Genomic DNA, 22,231 nt, shown 5'->3' with positions numbered 1-22,231 from the left:
ACTGTCAGCACCTTTAGAAGCTTGCTGTGACCACCACGCTCTGGTAAGAGGTATATTGCTTTGGAACCTCCATATATTGGCATAAGCATGTGGCTTCACCATCTATTCTATAATAAAATTTCATTAGGCAGTCAGTGAGCTTGAAATTCGAGAAATTTAACTAGGAGAGTTGCGTACAGGTACATAGTGGTACCTATTTGGAGCCAGGAATGGTATCAGCCAGCATCAGGCTCCCTGCCCCCTCTGCAAGCACCCATCCTCACTTGGCTACCATCCTCAGCCCAGTACCTCCTGCAACGACAGGAGGCTGATATTTTTAATTTTTTTTTAAGGAAGTATCAACTTTTATGGAACTAGATTCGCACAGGAGGAATTTGACTCCTAAAATCAGATACTGAGGGTGGCATTGGCACTCATGTCACTGTCATCAGGTGTGTGTGAAAGAGGCCTTGAGCAAGAGCAGCTCTCCTGCCGGGGAGGTGGGAGCACAGCCCTGCTGCTTGCTCTGTGGCACCAGTGGTGGGAATAGACCACCACAGAGAGGTGAGGTACCTCTCTGGGCAGCACCCACCAGTCAACAGGGAAGATGCAAAGGCATTTGGCTTGGCTTCAAGGTAAGGAAGAAAACTAAGAGCCCGAACAGCTACAGCAAAAGAGGAAAGCATCTCAGTTGTACATCAAGATGTTGTGTGCATAAAGGCTAGATTATGTGAGGATTTATACAATAAATTTATTCTGTAAATAACACCTCTAATTCATTCAAGCTCCTTACCTTCCATCTCAAAGCTAAAGGGAATTTAAAACTGAGAACAGCCTCACACGTCAACAGTTTGGGCTTCAACTTCATTAAACACCCTACAGTTGTGTGCTGCTGCTGCTCGTCAGTGGGCTTTCAGTTGCTTTAGCAACTACAAAATACAAGCAGATGTGGAACACAATCTTTTATTAATAAACAGATCACATGTGAACTTTGAAAAGACTGAAATTAAAAGGTGTATTAAAACATACCCACTCTAAGCAATCTATTTTCTTCAGTAGAAAAAAGCATACAACAGGTAGAATACTATATACATAGTATATCGGTCAAGTCATAAGCCCCTCCAAACATTGTTTTGCAAATTGGTATAATGGTGTTAGAATATACCATCCAGTTACAGTCCAGTATGAATTTTAGCTTTTGACTTTTTCATTTAAGACAAACCACTAAGCACCTAGTTCAGCTTACTGATCTTAGAATACATATGAGGTTGTACTTGTAGCTTTTACTTCTGCTTATATATTTTGGGATCCTGCCTTGTTAATAAGTCTGCCTCATAAATTCTGAGTACATGGAAATCTGTAGTCAATGTCCCCATTAAACAGCGTACTTTCTGACACTGAACCATGATTAACTATATCTTAAATCGCCTTTACTGCATCCCTTGCATTAATTTCAGGCAGATTTGTGTCGTATTTATTTTATGCTGCAGGTTTGCAGCCAAAAATATAGATCTCAGTGACAAACCAGGAATCTATGCTTTTTTTTGGCAAAAAACAAAAAAGCAGAATGTTAGTTCTTAAAATAGTTTGGCACATTAAAAAGAAAAAAAAAAAGCAGGAAGGAAACCCACAAGTTGCATCCTTCTCTCACAACATCCTTGGGAGGGGAATGTCAATATACAGACAGGGCAGGCACATGCAGAATGATTGATCCAGATCACAGCATGGCAGACTCCAGCTCTTCCCTTACATCTGGCCTTAGTCCATGTGCGTTCTCACTCGTACATTCAAACACAAGTAGCTTCTGCTGGTTGAACCTCAGTCCATCATCTGACATCACTCATGAGCTGCGTAACTGGAGAAGGCCCATGAGTCAAGCTCCAGAAGCCTTCTCGCATCAGGTAGAAAGGTAGCAAGTTCTGTATCTTTTGCTTAAGTCTCGCTTAACAACACGGTACCTGAGCTATTACTGCTCCGCTGAGCGAGACGTAGCAAGGTCTGATACGTGGGTCTTCGCATGTCAGTGTGCGCCCCATGCTTCAGAAGAACCTCAACTGTTTTTGTGTGCCCTCCTCGTGCAGCCAGATGAAGAGCTGTCAACCCTTCACTGTCAGAAGTGTTGATATTTTCTGAACTGACAAGTTCTTCTACCACTTCAGAGTGACCATTTTCTGCAGCAAGATGTAACGCTGTCCTATTTAAAGGGCCTCTGGCTAGAACACTGGCCCTTTCATCTATCAGCAACTTCGTAGTTGCTAAATGGCCGCTGCGAGATGCCAAGTGCAGAGCGGTGTATCCTTCTGCTGTCGCTGCCTCAATGTCTGCACCGTGTTTAAGGAGCAGCCTGGATGTGCTTGTGTGGCCAGTTTCAGCAGCTATGTGGAGAGCAGTCTGCAAGAGCGCGTTCTGTATGTTGACATCCGACTCCAGGTCTATGAGAAGGCGAGCAACACGGTAGTGTCCTCGTTGAGCAGCCAAGTGGAGCGAGGTCCTCCCATCCACGGTCTGCACATTCACGTTTGCGCCCCGCTGTTTGGCCAGAAGCTTCACGATGGGTAGATGACCTTGCCAGGCAGCATAGTGCAATGGCACCCAGTCATCCTTTCCTTTGATGTTCACATCAACACCTCTTCTCAGGAAGATCCGCACAATATTCTCTTGGCCATACTGACAAGCTATGTGGATGGGGGCTCTGCCTTCAAAATCTACCTCGCTTAAGGATGCATTCTTATCAAGCAGCATTTTGGTGCTGAAATCATCACCATTTTGGGCAGCAAAGTGAAGAGCAGTCCACTGATCCTCATCTTTGGCATTAACGTTGATTTTCCTAGCCATAATCAGCTCCACAATACTTTTAACTTTCTTCTCGATGGCTATGTGAAGAGGGGTAGATCCTTTCTTATTGGTGAGGTTAGGGTTTGCATTGTAAAGGAGGAGCCATTTGACACATTCTTCTTGACCAGCTTCAACAGCCAAGTGCAAAAGACTGGAGTTCCCATCTAAAACAATATCAACATCTTGAGGCTGGAGGATCTTCATCAGCTTGCTGGTATCTCCAGATAAAATGGCCTCTGTTAGCTTCCTCTTCTGTATGTCTGTAGTGCCAATATCTAGATGGATATAAGGAAGAAATATTTTACATGGGTAGTGAAACACGGGAACAGGTTGCCCGGAGAGGTGTTAGATGCCTCAACCCTGGAAACATTCAAAGTCAGGCTAGATGGGGCTGTGAGCAACCTGATCTATTTTAAAATGTCTTTCTTCATTGCAGGTGGGAGCTGAACTTTCAAAGGTGATTCCAACCCAAATTATTCTATTATTCTATGAAAAAGATATCATCATGATTCTGATACCTGTCAAACTCTGTGTGCTCATGGCTAACATATCTGGTGGCTTCAGCAACGACTTGACTGCAAAGAAACCCCCTCTACACATCCTGCCCCCCACAGTAGTTTCAGAACAATTTCAGGTCAGATTTGGAGCCTGGCTTACTCTCACTCTGTTTCTTGTGAAATAAAGAACAAAGGATGCTGTGGTTGATGTCTCCACACTAATCATTATTTGCCTAACTGGAAAAGAGATGCCTGGTTTTTGCTGCACAAGATTGAAAAGGGATAGGCTTGTGTGTAACAGTGGGGGTCTTTACTACAATGTTCATGGGGGCTGCTAAGAAGGTGGTTTGAGTCTTCTCAAAAAAAAAAAAAATTGTGGTCAAACTTAACCTTAGTATAACTGAAAAATCCACAGACTCAGCTGACCTGACTGAGCATTGGCTTTAGTCCTGCCTTGAGTGGGATGCTGGGCTGAGTGATCTCCCTTTCCAACCAGCCTTTACATGACTGATTCTTTAACTGCTTTGATGAGAATTCAGGTCAATTCTTTTCAAAAATAAATAAGATTTATTGTTTCTAATTAGACTGTATTTGGGAGCCACCTCATTATTATTATTTTTTTTAAATAACTACATCCAGTAAATAAATTTGTAGTGCTGAAAGCAAGACTAATAGCGATTTCCAGAATGCTGTTCTTTATATGACTACTTGCCAATCCATTGACTCCTATGGCCCAGTCCAAAGACCTACAAAAACAACAACAACAAAGAAAACCCTGACAATTACCTGGACTCTCCCTTTCAAAGGAAAGGGAAAGGGAACCTCTGGATGAAAAAGCTGAATCTACGGATGAAACTCCTGAAAGCCGCTTGTCACTGGAAGCAAGTTTGGTTTTAGCTGCGGCTGAGATCCTCGGGGCCTTCCATAGTCTGTGAAATCCCTGAATCCAGCTGGGACAACAACTCTGAGAGACTGTAATCCTTAACTGATGGTAAAGCAGGCTCCTGTTTCAGCTGGGGTAATGCCGACATCCCCTTCAAGAGAAGCACACAAGCATTTCAGAAAAGTGAGTAAGGAAAACTGAGGGTGAGGCCCCGCAGGAACACACATAAATTTGCTAGTTTGCAGGTAGCTTTTAAGCACTGCTTGTATTAAATGAAACTTATGAATAAGGTCACTGAAAATTTTCAGATGCAGGAAGGCAGCTTTCATCAGTACTCACACAGCCACTAAAGCCACATGGATCTTCTGTCTACAGCATTTTATAAGATCAGTCACACCCACACAGTTCCAGCCTTTTTTCCCTAACTGTCCTGCTCTCCCTCGACAGCCTAAGGATCCGCTTGTACTCAGTCCTGTGCTGAGGTTTTCCTGAGCTGGTCCATGCATCTTCTGTCACTTTTGCATGCCAGTCCTTCACCAAGACCCACACTTCTATCAGGTCAGAAGGTGCTCAAAAGTAGCAAAGAGAAGGTTGCTTGGAAAGTTAAAGTTCATAGAGGACTTGTTCCTTGCAAAACCTAGTGAGCTTGAGCAAGAGGTGTAAAGAGAGAATACCTCAGGCTGCTGCTCTGGGGAATTATTCTTGGTGTCCAGGTCCTGAGTTATCGTCTCTTTTGCTTCGTCTTCTGGTTTTTCACAAAGAGCTTCTGTTTCTGAAGTGATTTCTTTGAAGAAAGCAAGCAAATATTTGGTTGTGGTTTTTTGTTGTTGGTTTTTTTTTTAATAGGAGACTTTTCTGAGATACCCCTTTATCATTAGAGCTAAACAACTTTGAGATACTGTAGTAGAAAGAATATTCCATCTAGCACCTCATCAGTAGATATAAGTGTGTAGCTAGGCAAAGAGTGTACAAGGCTGACTAAAAATTTATTTTCACAGTCAGACCAGACTGATGTTGCACGGTAGCTACACTGAAGGACTCCGAAATGAGAACCAGTCTACTGCTGGCAGAGTTAGACATACATTTTTAGAAAGATAGGACCCTTCAGTCCTTGTTAGGGCAGGAGGAGAGGGAAGATTCTAGTCTCTTCCATTAATGCTAAATAAAGCTACCTGGAGGTAGCACTAGCTACATCCTTCTGCACATCTGAATTCATAACAAGGGCTTTTGGGCAAGTTCAGGCCTTTCACCAGAATTGCCTTTTAATGGTGGAAAATGATGGTGCAGATTGTTTTGTTACAAGCAGACAATTCTGATTTTCAGCACAACAGTAAATTTTAAGAGCCAGGGCCTTCAAAGCTTTGGTATGATGAAAACCACACCAACTCCAGCTTGGCATTTGCCCTGATATGCACGATCAGAAATGAACATAATTTCTGGCTAAACAGATCAGCTGGTTCAGTACAGGTCTCATTCCTGGTGTGTTTACATAACACCATCGTGGTCAGACTTGTCCCAGATAATCCCTTCCTCCACAAATGAATAAGTGGCCTGTATCATTGTCTCCACCATACAATGCACTCTTATTTATTCTGTCACAGAGGTACGGAGCATTTACCCCAGGGATTAACAGAGTCTTGAGCAATAACATGACTCATATAAGAATAAATGGGCAGCCAAGTTACGAGGAAATCTTACCTTGAAATGTTGGCCGTTCCCCAGGATCATCTTGCCAACATTTTTGCATCAGTTTGATCAAGTTATTACATGACTGAGGTCTGGATTTGGAAACAGGAGGTAGCTCTGGGCGGTGGCCTTTAACTACTTTTACCATAATATGTAAAATGTTGTTTTCCTCTGTAAAGCAAAAGCACACAAATTAAGATCTCCCAGCAAAAGGCATGATTTCTCTTCTGTCTAAGAGCATTACCAGCATATCAGGCTGAAACTTTGGTTTGATGGTTTTTTTCTACATTTAGAGGGCTTTCTTTTGTCAAAAGAGAAAAAGAAGTTGGTCTTATTCTCTCACAATACATTTGTCAGTGCAGTAACACCTGCTTCCCATGTATCAGTTAAAAATAATTGTCAGTGAGTGACTGTGTTCTTTCTCCACTTGTAAAAGACACAGAACCAAATGAAAAAAACAAATAAAACTTCAAACAGTTCTTTGCTACCTCCTCTCAGATTTACATATCTGCTGTAAGAAAATGGAACTACAGCTTTTATTTAGACCAGGAATCTGAACTTTTCATAAAGGTGAAGGAAGAACACAAATCAAGCTGCGCAGTAATGTAGCTCCTGACTCTGAAGTGAACCATTGGGCTAAATGGGATTTCTCACTTCGAAAAAAATTAACAGCAGACTGGAACCTGTTCAAACATGTTTGCTATACATAGGCTAGTCATACACACAGGAAAAGTCATAAAGAATAAATAGCTGCCTGTTGATCAGTACATTTACTGCAGGGTGGAACACAGCTTGTTCTCACAGACAGCTTTTTTTTTTTTTTAATAGAACAAATCTGAACCCACAATCTACAAATAAACTACAGAGCCTCTCTACAGAGAGGCTGTTTCTGAAAACAGTACGGTTGCCTGCCAGTTGACTTGGCTCTGCGCTGTTCCTGGTTGGCCACAAACATGTCAGAAGCCTGTGCAGGCCAAGCACTAATCTGGATCTGCACAGCAAAAACTCCAGCAGAAGCACAAAAGGTGCAGACAAGGGCCCCCTGCAGCAATATGGGTGCTGGAGGACAAAGGAAGACTGACGTTTGTGATCCGAGTTGGAGAGCTTAAAAGTGTCTACCACGCAAGGCTGTAGGAATTTGGAGGACGTGCACATATCTGGGGCTGATGGGGCAGGAAGTGTGCTTATCGATGGGAGAAAGGAAAAAAAAAATATCCAGGACAGCCCACAACATGTTAAACTTACCTGCAAAGGGCTTCTTCTGTGTAAGAACTCCCCAAACCACAATGGAAAAGCTACAAATAAATGCACAAAAAAAAATACATTCTAGAAAAGTTTTTAAAAAAACTCGCAACAAAAGCCAAAAACTCACAGAAGTATAATTTATTTTCCTAAATTCTCCTTCCTTGTCTTTCACTTCTGCATCTAATTCAGCTGACGAACACACAGCAGGATGCAGCCAAGAACCATCATCTGAAAGTTTAGTTTTTTCAGTGAGGAACCTGAGGCAGCAAACACAGAGACTTGCTGGAGGCTGCTGAGTTCTTGGTAGCATTTGCCAACTACCCCACACCAACACTGACAGAACCAGAGAGCAGCAAAGTATTGCTGTGAATGTTATTTAATACTTCTACCCTGCAGGATGATTTTAAAGAAATACATTCCATTTAATATATAACATATCTTTTAATCCACAGCTATGATTTCATTTTGCTAATAACCTTACTGTGAAGGAACAACTGAAGACCTAGTGATGAAATCCACCAAAGATAACTAAGAATTTTGTCACAGACTCAAAAAGTAGGTCAGGATGTACCTTTTGATGGGGAAATTAAAGGTAGGCAGAGTGACTTCTGTGCCAGTTGCTAATAAGTAAGTGTTACTTGGAATGATAACCCTCAAGACACAGGATCAGCTGCAGTTTGTTAAAAGACCTCTACCCTATAAGGATTTTGCAAAAAGCAAAGTAAACATGACCCTTTGCAAGATGAGGCTCAAACTAGATTTAGGGATTTCATACTCAATTAGATTTTATTACTAGAAAAAGAAGGCTTATGTGAGTATTCCTTAAAGTGCTTTTGAGTGTTTTCGTAGTTAACTGACCTGTACACATCATGTTTGGTGTCAAAACACCTGTTCTTCTCTTTGATGCGCTCTGGGGGAAGGTATGCAATCGTGCCACACAAGCCGTCCATGCTGATGTCATGGGAATGGGACAGACCATTGCACTTTGCAAGTCCAAAGTCAGAAATCTGTAAAAAAACAGAGAAGGAAGACGGGAAGAGAAATACATTCTATTATTAGACTTCAGAGGTGTTAACAAAAAAATTTCTGTAAAGGACAATACATGTAACAGGAGTAGCTAACAAAATAACAAGTTGCCATTCAGAAATGCTAAGCTAAGGCAGCATCTCTGGACATGTTACACTATGGTAGGCTTTCCTTTGAGGTTAAGCTAAAAAAAAACCCAATAAAATGGCAAGCAGTTTTTTGCAAGCAGCAGCATGTTAGCTCATTACATAGCAAGAACAACAAACAGTCAAGACCACTTATTGTAATTTAAAACTAGTCAATTTTAGCTAGTGCAAACTACTTTAATTATTGGTCCTGGCACCCCCTTTTCCTCTCTAACCTCATGTTGTATGCTAAGTGTTCTGAGCACCTCTTTTCAGACAGTGAGCTCTCCAGTGTGTGCAAGAGAATTGCTCTTTCAGATATTGCTGAAAGGACTAAGATACTGCTGAAAGGACTAAGCCCAAAACCAGAGGCAGCAAGGGTTAAAGAAATCCCAAACCAAAACACACACACACATCAAAAATCCGCACAGGGAATTCTTTTTGGCACCTAGGAGACACTGCAAGTTGGTGCAGTGACGCAGTGAACACAGGTGAAATGAACAAAACAAGTGACAGCAAGTTTATAAAAAGCAAAACACACCTCCACTTTAATTTGAAGTGTCAAACAAATATGCATTCATTTGCTCTCAAATGCATTCCAATCATCAAGAAACAGATAGGCAAGGAATTTCCTTTGTCTTACTTATTTCCCACCGTTCAAAAATGTCTATTATGCTAAGTGGAAACTTCCAGAAAAGTCAAGTCTCTTTGGACCACTCGGCCCACTGATTTTTGTCTACATATTAGATAACATTCCACCCCCTTCCCCCCCTCGCCCCGACTTAAACATTTGTTTTATCTAATAAATACTCAGGTTTTTCAATGACTCATTCTCCTTTTGATCTCCACAGCTTCTCCTTTGAGAAAGTTCTTCCTCAAAACAAGCAGCATAATTAAAGAAAACTTTTTTTTTTTAAATAGGCTCCAACTTTACACTTTCAGAAGTTTCTCTCTAAAGATACCACAGAGCTGGTCGTAACATGTATCCATTACTGGAAAGGGAGAAAGCTGCTGCCAGCATCAGTCTCCTGGAGAACAAGCAGGCTATCCAGCCATCACTCTTCAAATGCAAGGAATGTCCCTGTGCCATAAAACAAAAAAAGCAAGTCACAGGGCTTCAGGAAGAACTTCTCCCAGAGACAAAGAGATTGAGAGAAGCTGTAGAAGTGCTGTACCCTACCCTATCCAACCTATTGTCCACCTGTGTCTTATATCTGTAGAGTAATGTGAGAATGACTGGAGAAGAAAAAAAGAAAAAAAAAGTGGAGTGGGAGGGGAAAGTAAACTCATGTGGAGGGATAGTTTCTCATGCTTGTAGGGCTACACTCTCAGAGGAGGATCGTTGGCCTCCTCGGCAAGAAAAGCCTTGGAGTCTGGGAAAGCTGTAACTAGTCAAGAAAGCCAGGTTTGCCAGGCAGCTTACCCTGGGAAGAGCCAAGTCGACTGCCCCAGGAAGCGCTGCGTGAATTTGGGGCACTTAATGCTCCACGGGAGAACAAAAGCACAACCACTTCAACATCACACGAGCCCGTGGTGTCAGGTTAATAAACGAACGGACTGCTGCAAGTCTGAACAGATCTGACTCGGTGAAGTGCTGCTATCCTTTGATTACTATGAAGCAGAGGCTTGTATACACCTCAAGAAATCCACACGGCATTCAGGCATAATTAAAGTAATATACCTTCATCTTTGTCTAAACAATACCAGGTTTCCTACTGTGTAAGTTAAGGGTGAAATACAGACAGCAAAGCGACACTTCTGTGTTAGGAGCCACCAGTTCTGCTGTGTGAATCTAAGGCTAGGGGCTAAGGCAAGTGGCTAAGCACACTGAAGGACAGAAAAGGTCTCAGTCTCAGCCTATAAAACAAGAAATAGCTAAGGTACATAGTATACCTCACCATCCCAACTAGCAAGAACTTCACCTTGTGAACCTACCACTATCTACTGTGAAGGACTAGGTTTTACACCAATTAGTAGGAAATTCACTTGTAGAGCAGAGCTTCAGTAATATAAAATTCTGCAGACAGTGCTGGAAATCGAAGAACTGTTATCTTCCAGGTTGCAACAAAATAGTGAGATTCTGCAGACGGCTTTTGAGGCTTTTATATAGTTCCTTTAGGGTAAACTTTCCATGCTGAATGGTGTATTTAGTCATGCAACTTCTTTAAACATCAGTGGGAACTGTGCAGTGGGTGGAAGATGCAGCCATTTGACTTACCTATTTTGCCTTTAAATTGCTTGCCAGGTACCTAGTTCTGCACCACGAGGCACCCTTGGCTGGTGAAAGGCAGTGAAAGTGGAGCACCCCTCCCCATTTCTTCCTCCGCATCCCCCCTAGCCCTTGCAGCCCACCCTGGGATCTGCCCTGCCCCCCCACCCGACAGAACCTGTAATCTCAGTCCTCACATCAGTTACTTCAGGTGGATCCCATCGCGCTTCAAAAGCATGCCTAATATCAGCAGAGTTAAGAGGAGACACGGAGGCGACAGACTGCTTCATGCAAAACACGTGGTGAAGAGGTAGGAAGGAGAGAAAAAACATTGGCCAAAGCCCACGCAGACAGTGGGATCCTTCATGTTCAGACAGCTCCCTTGCTCTCTGCTCTTTAAAAGTCTGCATGAGAACAAACACGTGAGCAGCGACTGCGGAGGGGGGTTGTGCATGTATTCCTGCCCTTTTCCCAGCAGCACTCACTTTACAGAGAGATACCATGATCTAAAGCTTTTTTTTTTCTCTTTCCTTTGTTTTTTTTTATGTTTTGCTTGTTTTAGATCTAGCATTCTGTGCACACAGGCCTTTCTCTGCTTCTGTCATTTGTGGACATTTCCATTCTAGTTTGTTAAAAAACATTCACAAAGTCTCAGACACTTTGAGTTTGTCAAGTTATTTTTTGGAACTTTTTTTTTTTAAACGGAAAATAGTAGATGTGCTCATATAACTGCAACGGTTACTAAAGTCAGCTGTTCCCAAACACTGCAGAGATCTAGCTCCCAGGAACAAAATTAGTGCTTAGGAAGTGCTTTCACTGATGACCCCTGACAGGTCATCCTGAAGTGTGCTTTTAGCTTCTGATGCTGCACATCATTTTTTTGCAAATAAGACTCAAGAACACACTAGGATGGACACAGGGCTCAGAGTTCACCGGAAGTTTTTCTTCACGAAATAGGTAACAAAGCATCAGATTAATTTTTAATTGCTGCTGGCATATCCAATATTTGTTCAAAGTCTCTGCACTTGGATACTGAGAATGCCATCACATTTACCTGTGGGGTTTTTTGGTGTTCAGGGGTGGTGGTGTTTGGCCTTGTTTATTTGTTTTTCTAGTGGTAAAGGAGAAAGACTGAGTGTTTTGACTTTGGAAAGAAATGCCAGAAATTTTTAAGAGACTTGCATGGGTCACAGATTTGGACTACTAAAAATTAGGAATAAAAATTAATTCCAAGTGTAGACACAACCAGCATCTGCTCTTCTAACCTATGTCTTTATTTCAGTGTTTTTGAACACACTTCAGTTAGCTACTAAAAGCTATCTTTCTAAAACAGACTGTATTTCCATCCTTTTCCACCCTGCCCTGAAACTTTAACTCCTCAAAGCCTGGTGCAAGTGTGATGTTTGCAATGCTCTCTTCAGAAGCAATAGAAACCAAAGCGAGCATCCATTCTAGTCTGTCATAAATCATTACCATAACAGGGATGGCCTTGTGCCACCACAATTAGATCAATTTAGGGAATTGATCAAGGTGAAAACCAGCTTTGTTGGTTGGGATTAAAGAGCTGTGTAACAACAGCCCTACCAGGGAAACCTTGATCAGGAGGGGTGGGAAACAGGGAAGAGGGACATGCAAGACAACAAAGTCCCTTCTCATTTCTAATAACAGGAGAGGAATTTCAGATGATAAGAAAGAAAAAAGAAAACTGGCTGTGTTAACTACATTAGCTAGTCTAACAAAAAGAGACAACTGCTCCTTACCAGCCTGGCCTCTGGGCATTACTTTGACCTACAGTTAACGACCTACATTAAGAAGCTTTCTGATAAACAAATTTGCTGTCTGTCAAGGCTTCTTCTAACTCCATACTCAGAAATTTTGGATCCACTTCTTCAGCTGAGGCAGCTAAATGTGAAGACCACAGAGGCAACCTATCCATGTTTAGCAAGACCGTCAGCACAGGAGCAAACTTTACACCGGTTTAAACCGGGACACTGCGGGGGGAAAAAAATAAAAGCAACTACAGTGAGCTTAAAGCAGTGCACAGCTGGGACCAGCTCATTCCACTTCAGGTTCTTTAAAAACAAAATCTGGGAGATGAAAAGTAACTGATGGGATTTGCTTCTGTGTATGTGTGTACCCACATATATATATACGTGCATGTGTGTGTATATATATATATATATGCACATATGTATGAGGAGCTGTTAAAACTAGGCTGGACAGCAAGAGAAGGAAGAGCTCAATAATAATGCTTTTGCACAGAAGTATTAAGTTGCTGGTTGACTTAATTTTAAATACCTGAACAAAAAGTAACACTCTTACCCACGAGATATAGAAGATAAGAAACCTGGGAAGCAGCAACAGAGAGAGAATGCGGACATGGTAGCTGGCAGCAAGTTAGGGTATGAGATTACTGCATGATGGGGAGGGTTTATTCTCCTACTGAGGGCCCTGAAAACAGATCACATCAGAGCAGGGAGCAAGCAAACTAGCAGCTAACATTGCTTCCCCAGTGCCAGCTCCCCACAAGTGACTGCCACATCACTGGGAGCTCAGGGAAGACGTCCAGAACATATACAGAGGGCAGAAGAGCTGAGGAACAAGCTCATGAGATGTAGTCCAGTTAGACAAAAGTGAGGTGTTAGACAGCTTGTAAGTACTGGAAGGTTACATGCATGGAACACTGGTAGGATCTATTTTGTACCGATAGAAGTCACAGATTGACAGGCAACCCTGCTAGCAGACCCTGTCTGCATACGGAATAACACTCCTAAGGAAACCACACTGCTTAGGGACACCAAGATGGAGCAGCACATGTCAGGGAAGGGAGCCCCCAGACAAAGCTTTTGTTAGTACTGGGCTCCACCACCACTTAGAGAGGACACAGCATGCAAGCATGCATGCATCCTCCAAAAAACAGCAAAGCCTTACCTTGCGTTGTACGTATTATATAGGTGTGTTTACAAATCACCAAGGAGTCCCCCAAAGAGCCCTTGGAAAGGTTATTATCTGTCTATCTATATCCTTGCTGAATGCTCAGGCTAACACCATCCTCTTAATTATCCTCCCAAGAACAAAAATCAACACACGCTTATGTAACACACAGGAGGCAGCTTTATGATACGGAGGCACCCACTTGATGATAAGTTCTGCACAACACTGCTGCGTTAGTCATCATCCTCTCTTGGGATTTTTACAGTAAGCGTTGTGCTCGTAAAAGAAGAAGGGTGTGTTTCCATTTAACGAGCAATATGGCGCAGAAGCATTTCTAATGTGCTCCACTGGAAGACTGCCTGTTTCCTGGCTCAAGGGCAAACACTTTATAAAAGTCCTCCCTACCTCCAAACTCTGCAGTCTGCAACATCTTTTCACTCAATTTAGGATTCTATTAGGGACCGGTCACCTACCAAATTAATGTCATTTTTAAAAAGTAAAAACACTTCAATCATCAGCTCCATTAGGTTTTCAGCAAGAAAATGCACATTAAATTAAGCTGCAGGGTCTGAAGTGTAATTACAAGTTTCACATCACACAAAAAGAAGGTTTGCGGCCACATTTTTAAAGAGAAGGCGCCTCACAAAATATGTCCATATTTTCTATATAGGATCCTATGTCTGCTTTGCTGCTTGGAAGGGTTTCCAAGACACCTGCAGATGTAAAAGACTGCTGGCTGCTATAAGGTTTGGATTAGACTATTCTTTTCTGAACTTAATGGAAAAGGTCTGAAGACCTTCACGTGTTTCACATACAGAGCAGGTAGCAACAGTTTATGAATGTTAGCAATGACCTCACCAGAAAATTTTTTTTTTTTACATTTCACACTTTGCCCCCTTGTATTACATCACCTCCCAGATACAGGGTATACAGCAGGCAGAATATCAGGAAGCATTTCAACCTCCTGAAACAGTGAGAAAAATACAGCCTTCGTATCTTGGCTCATGGATGAGTCAAGAATTAGGAATTTAAGAAGTTATGCAAGCAAGCACAAACTTTAGGTAGTTAAATACTTAGCAAAGGCTTCTCAGTACCAATGTGTGAGAATATACTTTCAGCTGTTCAGATCCTGATGTTCTGTTCATAATACCATGAACTATCTGTAGATGCCTCCTATCTCAGAAAGGAAATCCTAAATAAAACACTGAGAGGCCTAGTAAAAAAGCTGAGACTGTCACAGGTGTGATTTCATCAGAGGCACACGCCTCTGATGGCTCCAACCCTCTCATGATATCAAAAGGAATGTTTTATTTAATGAAAATTTAATCTTTTAGAATGATACAGCAAGGCCAAAGCCATTTGGCCAGTTTGAGCAGGACCGTAGAACGGAAAACAGACTAATGATGACACTGATAAAAATCTATGATTACTTTTACTAAGTTATATCAACCAGCCAGCACAATTAATCCTGCAGTTCTGGGGTTAAGAGTTTGACCACTGGTTTGGAAAAAAAAATCAGGAAAAAAAATATTTTTCAGCCTCTTTCCTCCCCAAAATGAAGGTTCACAAGAATGTATAACCTCCTTAATCCAGCTACCAAAACAGAATCTCCAACAGAGAAGGTCGACAAGTTTGCCAGCTTACTCTGAAAATGTGTGACAAAGAAATTCATGCTGATACAGTCACAAAATTCCCTTAAGTGACCTCGAGTATGCATAAGCACTCAAGATAGAGATACCTTCTTCACTGTATGTGCTCTGAGCAAATGAAAGAAGAAAATGAGTTGCCTCTGGGAAGGTTTCTCAGGACTACAGCTGCAAATGAGATCTGGGTGTTTAGTCGAGCACACAAAGTCAGAAGCACCTAGACAGAACAAGGATACCACTGGGAGCTGTGGAAGTGCCATAGGTGATTTAGAGGTTCACACTGCTGTTCTCTTCCACAAGGAAATTTATAGCAGGATCCATTAGGTCTCAAAAAGTGAATTCACTACACTGTCACCCTCCTAAATTTTCAGGAGAATCCTCACAAGCTCCCTAACTCTACCTCTATTTATGTACAAAGACGGTGAATAAACCAGGTAGACAAGTTTGAGTATTGGAAGGGTTGGGGGGCATCAAAAGTGATGCTGCTGGCTTTTCTCAGGCCTTTGAGTTTGGCAGGAGCCATGCAAGAGTATCCAAAGGTGGGTCCCTGGCACAGAGTGCCTGATGCGTACCTTGACATGGTAGTGTGCATCAAGCAGGATGTTTGCAGGCTTGAGGTCCAGATGGAGCAGCGGAGGGGACATGCAGTGCAGGAAGTTCATCCCCACAGCCGTCTCATGGATGATGCGGAAGCGCAATTCCCAGGGCAGAGGTTCAGAAGCCAGGAGCTTTTCTAGAGACCCCGTTTCCATGTATTCCATGACCAAGCCAACTGGCTCTTTACAGATGCCATAAACAGGAAGGATGTAGCGAAACTTTGCCATCTCCATCTTCCTGGCTTCTTCCAACAACTCCATGCGCTCCCTGGATAGAAAAGACAAGATGGTGAAGGATGGAGTAGTTTCTCCTACCCCCAAAAAACCACACAAAAAACATTCCTCATGAAACTGAACACCACATTTCATGGTTGTCACTCGGCTGAATCACAATACTTCTCACTAGCCTGTAGTCCAGGCATATTTCCACATTTACTAACTTTGTTTCACACTTCTAATGGTAGGCAGCTCACAGCTTCTGAGCCACAGGCAGGTTGTACAATTCAACGGGGCAAATATCCCTAGCGTAAAACCCATCTCCCCGCTTTGATGTTTATGCTGTGCTGTTAACAATGAGGACGATACATGTAGTGCCCAAATTTACCACCACTGTAACTCCTTGGGCTAAAGTCATTAACTTTCTGTGAGTCATAAGACTGCATTAATCAGGACAGCACTCGGATAGCATTGCTTTGGCTGTCCTGCCCACGCAGGCTCCCAGCCTTGGCAGAGGAATCCCTGGGACCCACCATTTTGGGGAGCAAGCTGCCTGCTGTAGGTAGTGGCACACAGCAAAAGCCTCCTTGTCCTCAGAGCCCAGATTTGGCAACTCCAATACTACGCTCACTCAACTTCAGCGGATGCCGAAAACTCCCAGCATGCTGTTTCCCGTGATGTAACAGGCCAGCATAATGAGCATCCCTGGGTTGTTTATGGGTCACTTTAGCTTGACCCTGCAGAACACTATGCGTTACTCAGTCCAAGCTGCAGCCTCCCAGGTCAAGACCCTTAATTGCCATGCCCTCTTTCTGCACCTCACGCAGGGCCTTTGGGCTGTGACAGCCTGCGAGAACCTGCCGGGCATCAGGTTGGAAAGAGGAAGCAAAGGTCCTCTCCCCAGGCTGACTGCACTCACATGGAGGAGCCACAAGCGATGGGTGAAAGAACCTGCAATCTTTCAAAAACATCTGCGATGACAGGCAATACCCAGAGCAGCTTTGGGTACTGATGCATGACCATTGCTGCCACATACCAATTGGCAAAAAAGGGCACAGGGAGGTCAGATAGGTAATATGTCCCCAACAGACTAAACCCTCTCTTGTTACACGACAGCTCTTGTAATGCACCCAAGGTGTGTATGCTATTTAATGGAGAAGAGTACCTGAAGTAATAGGACAAAGTTTTAACATAGACACCTGGTAAACGAAAGAAAAACAAAAGAAAAAAAACCACATTGCTTTGATGCCCTTCCACCCACCCCACACAGGCATTTTGAGATGACCAGTTCTCCTGGAAGAATCCAGGGCTTCAATATAAAGCTCAGTGAGCCCATGCACAGCAGCTGCAACAACTGGTAAGAAGATGCTCATACCCTCTGCAAGGTAGAAAGCTCTGTTGCCTGCTCCCTGTGCCAGTCCCCGAGAGCTGGAAAGCACCTGGGGACCAATCCTGACCCAGTCGCAGTTTGTGCACTGCACCACTAACCAGTTACCACTGGGAAGTAACTGAGGGTAACTGATGCCAGTTACCGCCATTGGAGCAATTTTGGGAGCCATCATTTAGCCCTTAGACTCCACATTAGGACACTCCTGTGACCCCATCCCCTTCCCATCTACCTCTCCTGCCTGTGGGAAGTGCAGGTTGATGTTTGCCCAGGCAAGGTTGGAAGTGCTGCCTGCTCTTTCCTGCCGTAACCTGACACAGCTAATATTTCGTGCTTACAGGTGAGTCTAGCCTAGCAAGAAGAGGCAGACTTATTTCAGAGGCAAGATGAGGCTTAAAAATGTTTTAAAAGTGATGTGCACAATGGGAGGGAAAAAAAAGATAAGGGAAATCTTTTCTCTCTATTAACCACGTTGGCTCCTGCTGCTCCCTACAGCAACTTTCTTGTGAAATAATTGCCTTTGTAGACAAGTACCCAGTTTGCTCTCTGGCACGCTGGAAGGGAGCGCCTATGAATAATACAACCAACTCCTTGCCCCCAAGCCACATGCATAGCCAGCATAATTCACCAGGCTTCGCGGGCTGAGCTCTGGAGTCAGGGATGTAAAATACCTGTCTGAGCCTTCCAAGGCAAGGCAAGAACCCAGCAACAGCTAAAGCCTAACAAGAACCACTAGACGCCTCGATACGGGATTCCCAAGCCAATGACAGCCTCAGTGAGCATCACCAAAATCACAGAGATTGGCTGCTTGAAATTGACTATTTTCCCCACAAAGAGAGAATTTCCAGTTTCAACCAAATAATAAAAAAGCTCCTTTTCTGCTTGGAAGAGACCCAATTAGTTGAGTGAATTAACTGACTAATTAACATGCAAGTGCCCTTTATCTAATTTGCCTGCTTAAATAACCCCACATGAAACAATTGCCACACTTAGCATCTTCCCATACCCAGAGTGTGATCTGGCAAAGCCAGGGCAACATGTCCATTTTCAAATGGAGGCCCCTTTCACCTTTAGAAAACTGAAAGGGAAAAAAAAGGCAAAGGACAGAGAGAAACAAAATACAACTTGGTCATTAGCCAAGTGCTGGAGTGCACTTGCATTAATCATATTAACACAAATAGCTTGTTAAACCAAGATCTCCTCCATCAGGCAAAGATGAAAGGTCTTTCCCTTCCCTTTTCCCTCAGTGCAAAGTGCTACTGGCACTCGGCACAGGCTTAGGTGTTCTCAATACGCCCATCGTTTCAAATGCCGCCACAAAGGATGCTGTAGGAATCCTTTGAGTTCACATTTAACAGATCAAAGAGGGGTGGAGGGTGGGTTATGCTGTTATGTTGCTCAGTTACTCCTAGCGCTTAGAAATTATTCTGTACTATCATCAAGAAATACTTGCCTCCAAAGTGGAGGAAAAGAAAACTCCTATGAGGTTTCTCAGTCAAGAGGCACGGGACTAGCTTCTGTTATAACAGAGTTTTGTATTTGACACCTACGTGTTTAAAGAGTCAGAATTATCTTCTCTAAGCACGTTGGCTCCATTCACCTCCCCCTCTAGTAATCTATCCTAACATCATGGTAATCGAAATTAAAAAAAAAAAAGAAAAAAAAAAAAAAAGCTTGCACACAGCACAGTTGAGCTCATGTAAACGGTGGGGTGCACGCAGTTTCCCCTATAACAGTATTAGCAGACAGGGGCACACACATCAAGAGATCTAACACCAAGTTCAGTGCCAAATAGCATCTCTGACAGAGAACAGGTCAGCGATAGATCAGTCATTTTCAAAGCAATCAGAAATATTGTACCGATGAGGGACCTGTGACATCCCCAAAACAGCTGTCTGCTTCTGCTCAAAGTCAGACCCTGAACAGATAGGGCTGCATTCTTTGGATTCTCCTGCAGAGACAAGGGGCTTACCACTGCCCACTGTCTCCCTCCCCATGGCCCAGGGCCCAGCCCTTGTACCGCAAACCCTGCCACAAGAACAGCAAGAATTTTGACTGCATCCACATTTGCATTTATCCAATCTTTATGCCCTAAAGATAACACTGTGCTATAAAAATGCAGCTTTAAACTCACAAAGCAGCGCTTGCACTTTTATAATCCCCCACCGCTACCATCTCATCTCCCTAATAGAGTCTGAGACAGAGCAGTTAAATTTGCTCTAGAGAAACTCAAAAAGCCCTGAAAACCTGTAATGGGGCCATTTGTGTGAACCACATGCAGATGCAGAGCAGCCAGGCTTCTCCAAGCCCAGGGGAGATCCAACCCCGCAGAGCCACACTGCTCTCTGGCAAGTAACGTGGGTTACCTCTTCACAAACTTCTGGTGGTGAGGACGGGGTCCACAAAACTACTGCATTCCTGGTTTTTTTTTTTCAGGGACTCTTTTTGTCTGCATTATGGCAGATGTTTAAAGTATACAGTGACCTGTGCTCTGCAGGGTACATCTTTAATGACCTTCACACTGCCAATCCTCAGAAAAGAATGTGAGTAACAGAAGAAAAGAAAAAACACTGTTCAGGGCAGAACATGGCAGGGGGGAATAAAAAAAAACCAAAAACCAGAAACTACTTTATTTCACTTTCACATGGATCTCAGGCCTGCTAAAAGATCTCTGCTGCATAGCCCTGGTACAAAAGGATTACAGGTTAACCTGGGCAGCCAGGGTCACGCTTACTCTTTAAGGAGCACAAGTTGAGTATGAAGTTCTACCTACACATCCAGAGACTGCCCAAATGGACGATCATTTACCTTTATCACCTAAATAAATGCAGCATCTGCTAACAGCAAGGCATTTCTAAACCACCCTTAATTTCCAAGTCCTACTCCACTCCTAAATCCAGGTCCTGCAGAGGGAGGTACATGTAGGGTTTTGCATATTTGGTTGTTTGTGAGGGTTTTTTCGCTCCAATCAAGAAGGCAGACATTTCCACCTCCACACCCTGTAGTCACCCTCTCTTGCTAACACCTCCAGTGAAGAGCCCTCTCTAAGAACCGCTACATCATTCATACTCGTTATAGTCTGCACAGTTACATTCAGCTATAAGGAATCCACAAAAACTTCCAGGTTGTTCCCACTGAGTTCGGCACTCAGAAGAATCTCCAGACCACAGTTCCATTCTAGCCAACAAGGGTAAAGAGAAGAGACTTTGTGCTCTCCACCACAAGTCGTGGGGGAGAGGCTTCTCCACCTTTCTGAGGCACAAACTCTTCAGGCTTACATTGAACCTCCCCATCTTGAGAGCATCTTGAGTCACTTGCGGGAAATGTGATCTCAGAAGACAGAAAGTGGGAGCAAATAAGATGTGAGGAATGGAATTTGCCTCAATCGCCTGAGAGAACTTGGGCTTAACATAAAAACACTTCTGGCCATATGGTTGCTTTTTCTTCTGCTCGAGGTCACCTGGCTCTGTGGTGTGATAATTGCCAGGGGAATCACGCCAAATCTCTTACTGTCTGCAAAAACATAGCAAGAGAGACTACAGAGTATTACCACCACCAAGACATTACAGACAGGGGTTTAATGTGGTACCAGATAAATAAGAAAAAAAACTCTGTGTTTTTTCAGTTAATGTTTTTGGTACCACTGGTAATTCTTCTAACTCTGCTGCTCCAGAGGGTTCCAAGAAACAGCTAGTCAAGTTAATCCCCTGAATTAACAGTCTAATTGCACAGGCTTGTTTCAACCTACGTGCTGAAGAGGTAGTGTTTTATTTTGTCTATGCCTCTCACTCCACCATTTTAATGGCACAAGTTTCTTAAACAAGTTTCAAGTGGAAGGTCTCTTGGGGAGGCAGTGTCACCAATTGCTGAAAGTATTTTGGTAGAGCAGCCCAAGAACCAAAGGACGAAGCATATACAAGTTCATTTTAGCTTTATTTTGCAGAAACAGCTGTTTCAAAGGCCAGAGGATCCCCTGGTTTCTAATTTGTGCCTTAGAACAGGTGCCTTTATTGCACATTGAATATATTGATATAGGGATTTGGTAGCAACTCTCAAAATTAATTATTCATTGAAATAGGTGACAACATCCTTTGCCACAGATCGCAAGTTAAATTTTGAGTAAATTTCTAGATTTATTCTGCAAATGAAAACACAACAAATGTTTTAGCTTATTCTTAAGAGATGCTTTAATTTTAACTGCAAAATTAGTCCGCTATGCTATGATTTTGATTAGGCTTCAATGAGCATCAAGTCTGAAATCTGCTTTGAAGTTTTAATGGCAGCTTAACCTGATAAAACACCCTCTGCAACTTTGAAGTCTTTTCCATTTTGTTCACAGACAGCACAGTTACCCTATGCATATATTAAATTCTCCGTCTCCCCTTTAAGAAAAGGAACCTTTTATCTCATTTATTATCCTACATAAGCCATGCCTACAGCCAAGTCAGCAATTCAGGTTACGGGCAAGATGGCCCACTACCTTGGTAATCTTGTAAAAGACAGGCTTACAAACGTTTTCAGTCTTGGGCCAACTTATTACCCTCCTCCTGCATGAACTACAACAAGGGAAACTTTTTGTGACCGAACCAACCCACATCTCAAAAAATGAACTGCAGAATCAGCTCATGAGTTGCCAGAGATCCCAGAGATCAAGGCGAAGCTGGAAAAGCTGCGTGAAGGCAACTTAACTGTATTCGCCGTCCCTCCACACAAATGCTGACCTGCTGGGGAATCACCTTGCCCCTCAAAAGAGAAGGATGTTTGTAAAAATCTTACAGCCTTCCTCTCCCTGGAAAGGAGAGAGGCTCTGCTCATACACAGATTGTGTGAGCACGGCACCGCTCATCGTCCTCCACCATGGGCCACAGCTAGTCACAGCAAGCAGGTGAGCCGGAGGGGGTTCTCACAGTACAACACGGCTCCACTCTGGACTGCCCAGTGAGGACTCGCCCTGGGCAAACTCAAGG

The 22,231-nt window shown here is 43.1% G+C and overlaps 1 protein-coding gene across 1 annotated transcript; it reads right to left on the bottom strand.

The window, feature by feature from the left end:
• Positions 1-1,911: 1,911 nt before the first annotated feature.
• LOC104274191 (receptor-interacting serine/threonine-protein kinase 4-like) lies at positions 1,912-16,900 on the bottom strand. Its single transcript, XM_009869743.1, is given in 9 exon segments — positions 1,912-3,089; positions 4,098-4,207; positions 4,209-4,345; positions 4,869-4,978; positions 5,893-6,051; positions 7,126-7,175; positions 7,984-8,132; positions 15,638-15,929; positions 16,797-16,900. Coding segments are annotated over 9 exon segments (2,289 nt in total).
• Between the last annotated feature and the right edge of the window lie 5,331 nt (positions 16,901-22,231).

Source organism: Apaloderma vittatum, unplaced genomic scaffold (assembly GCF_000703405.1).
Source record: "Apaloderma vittatum isolate BGI_N311 unplaced genomic scaffold, ASM70340v1 scaffold10540, whole genome shotgun sequence".
In the NCBI taxonomy this organism is placed as follows: domain Eukaryota; kingdom Metazoa; phylum Chordata; class Aves; order Trogoniformes; family Trogonidae; genus Apaloderma; species Apaloderma vittatum.
The sequence above is the reverse complement of the archived record's forward strand: the minus strand, read 5'-3'. Positions and strand labels throughout refer to the sequence as shown.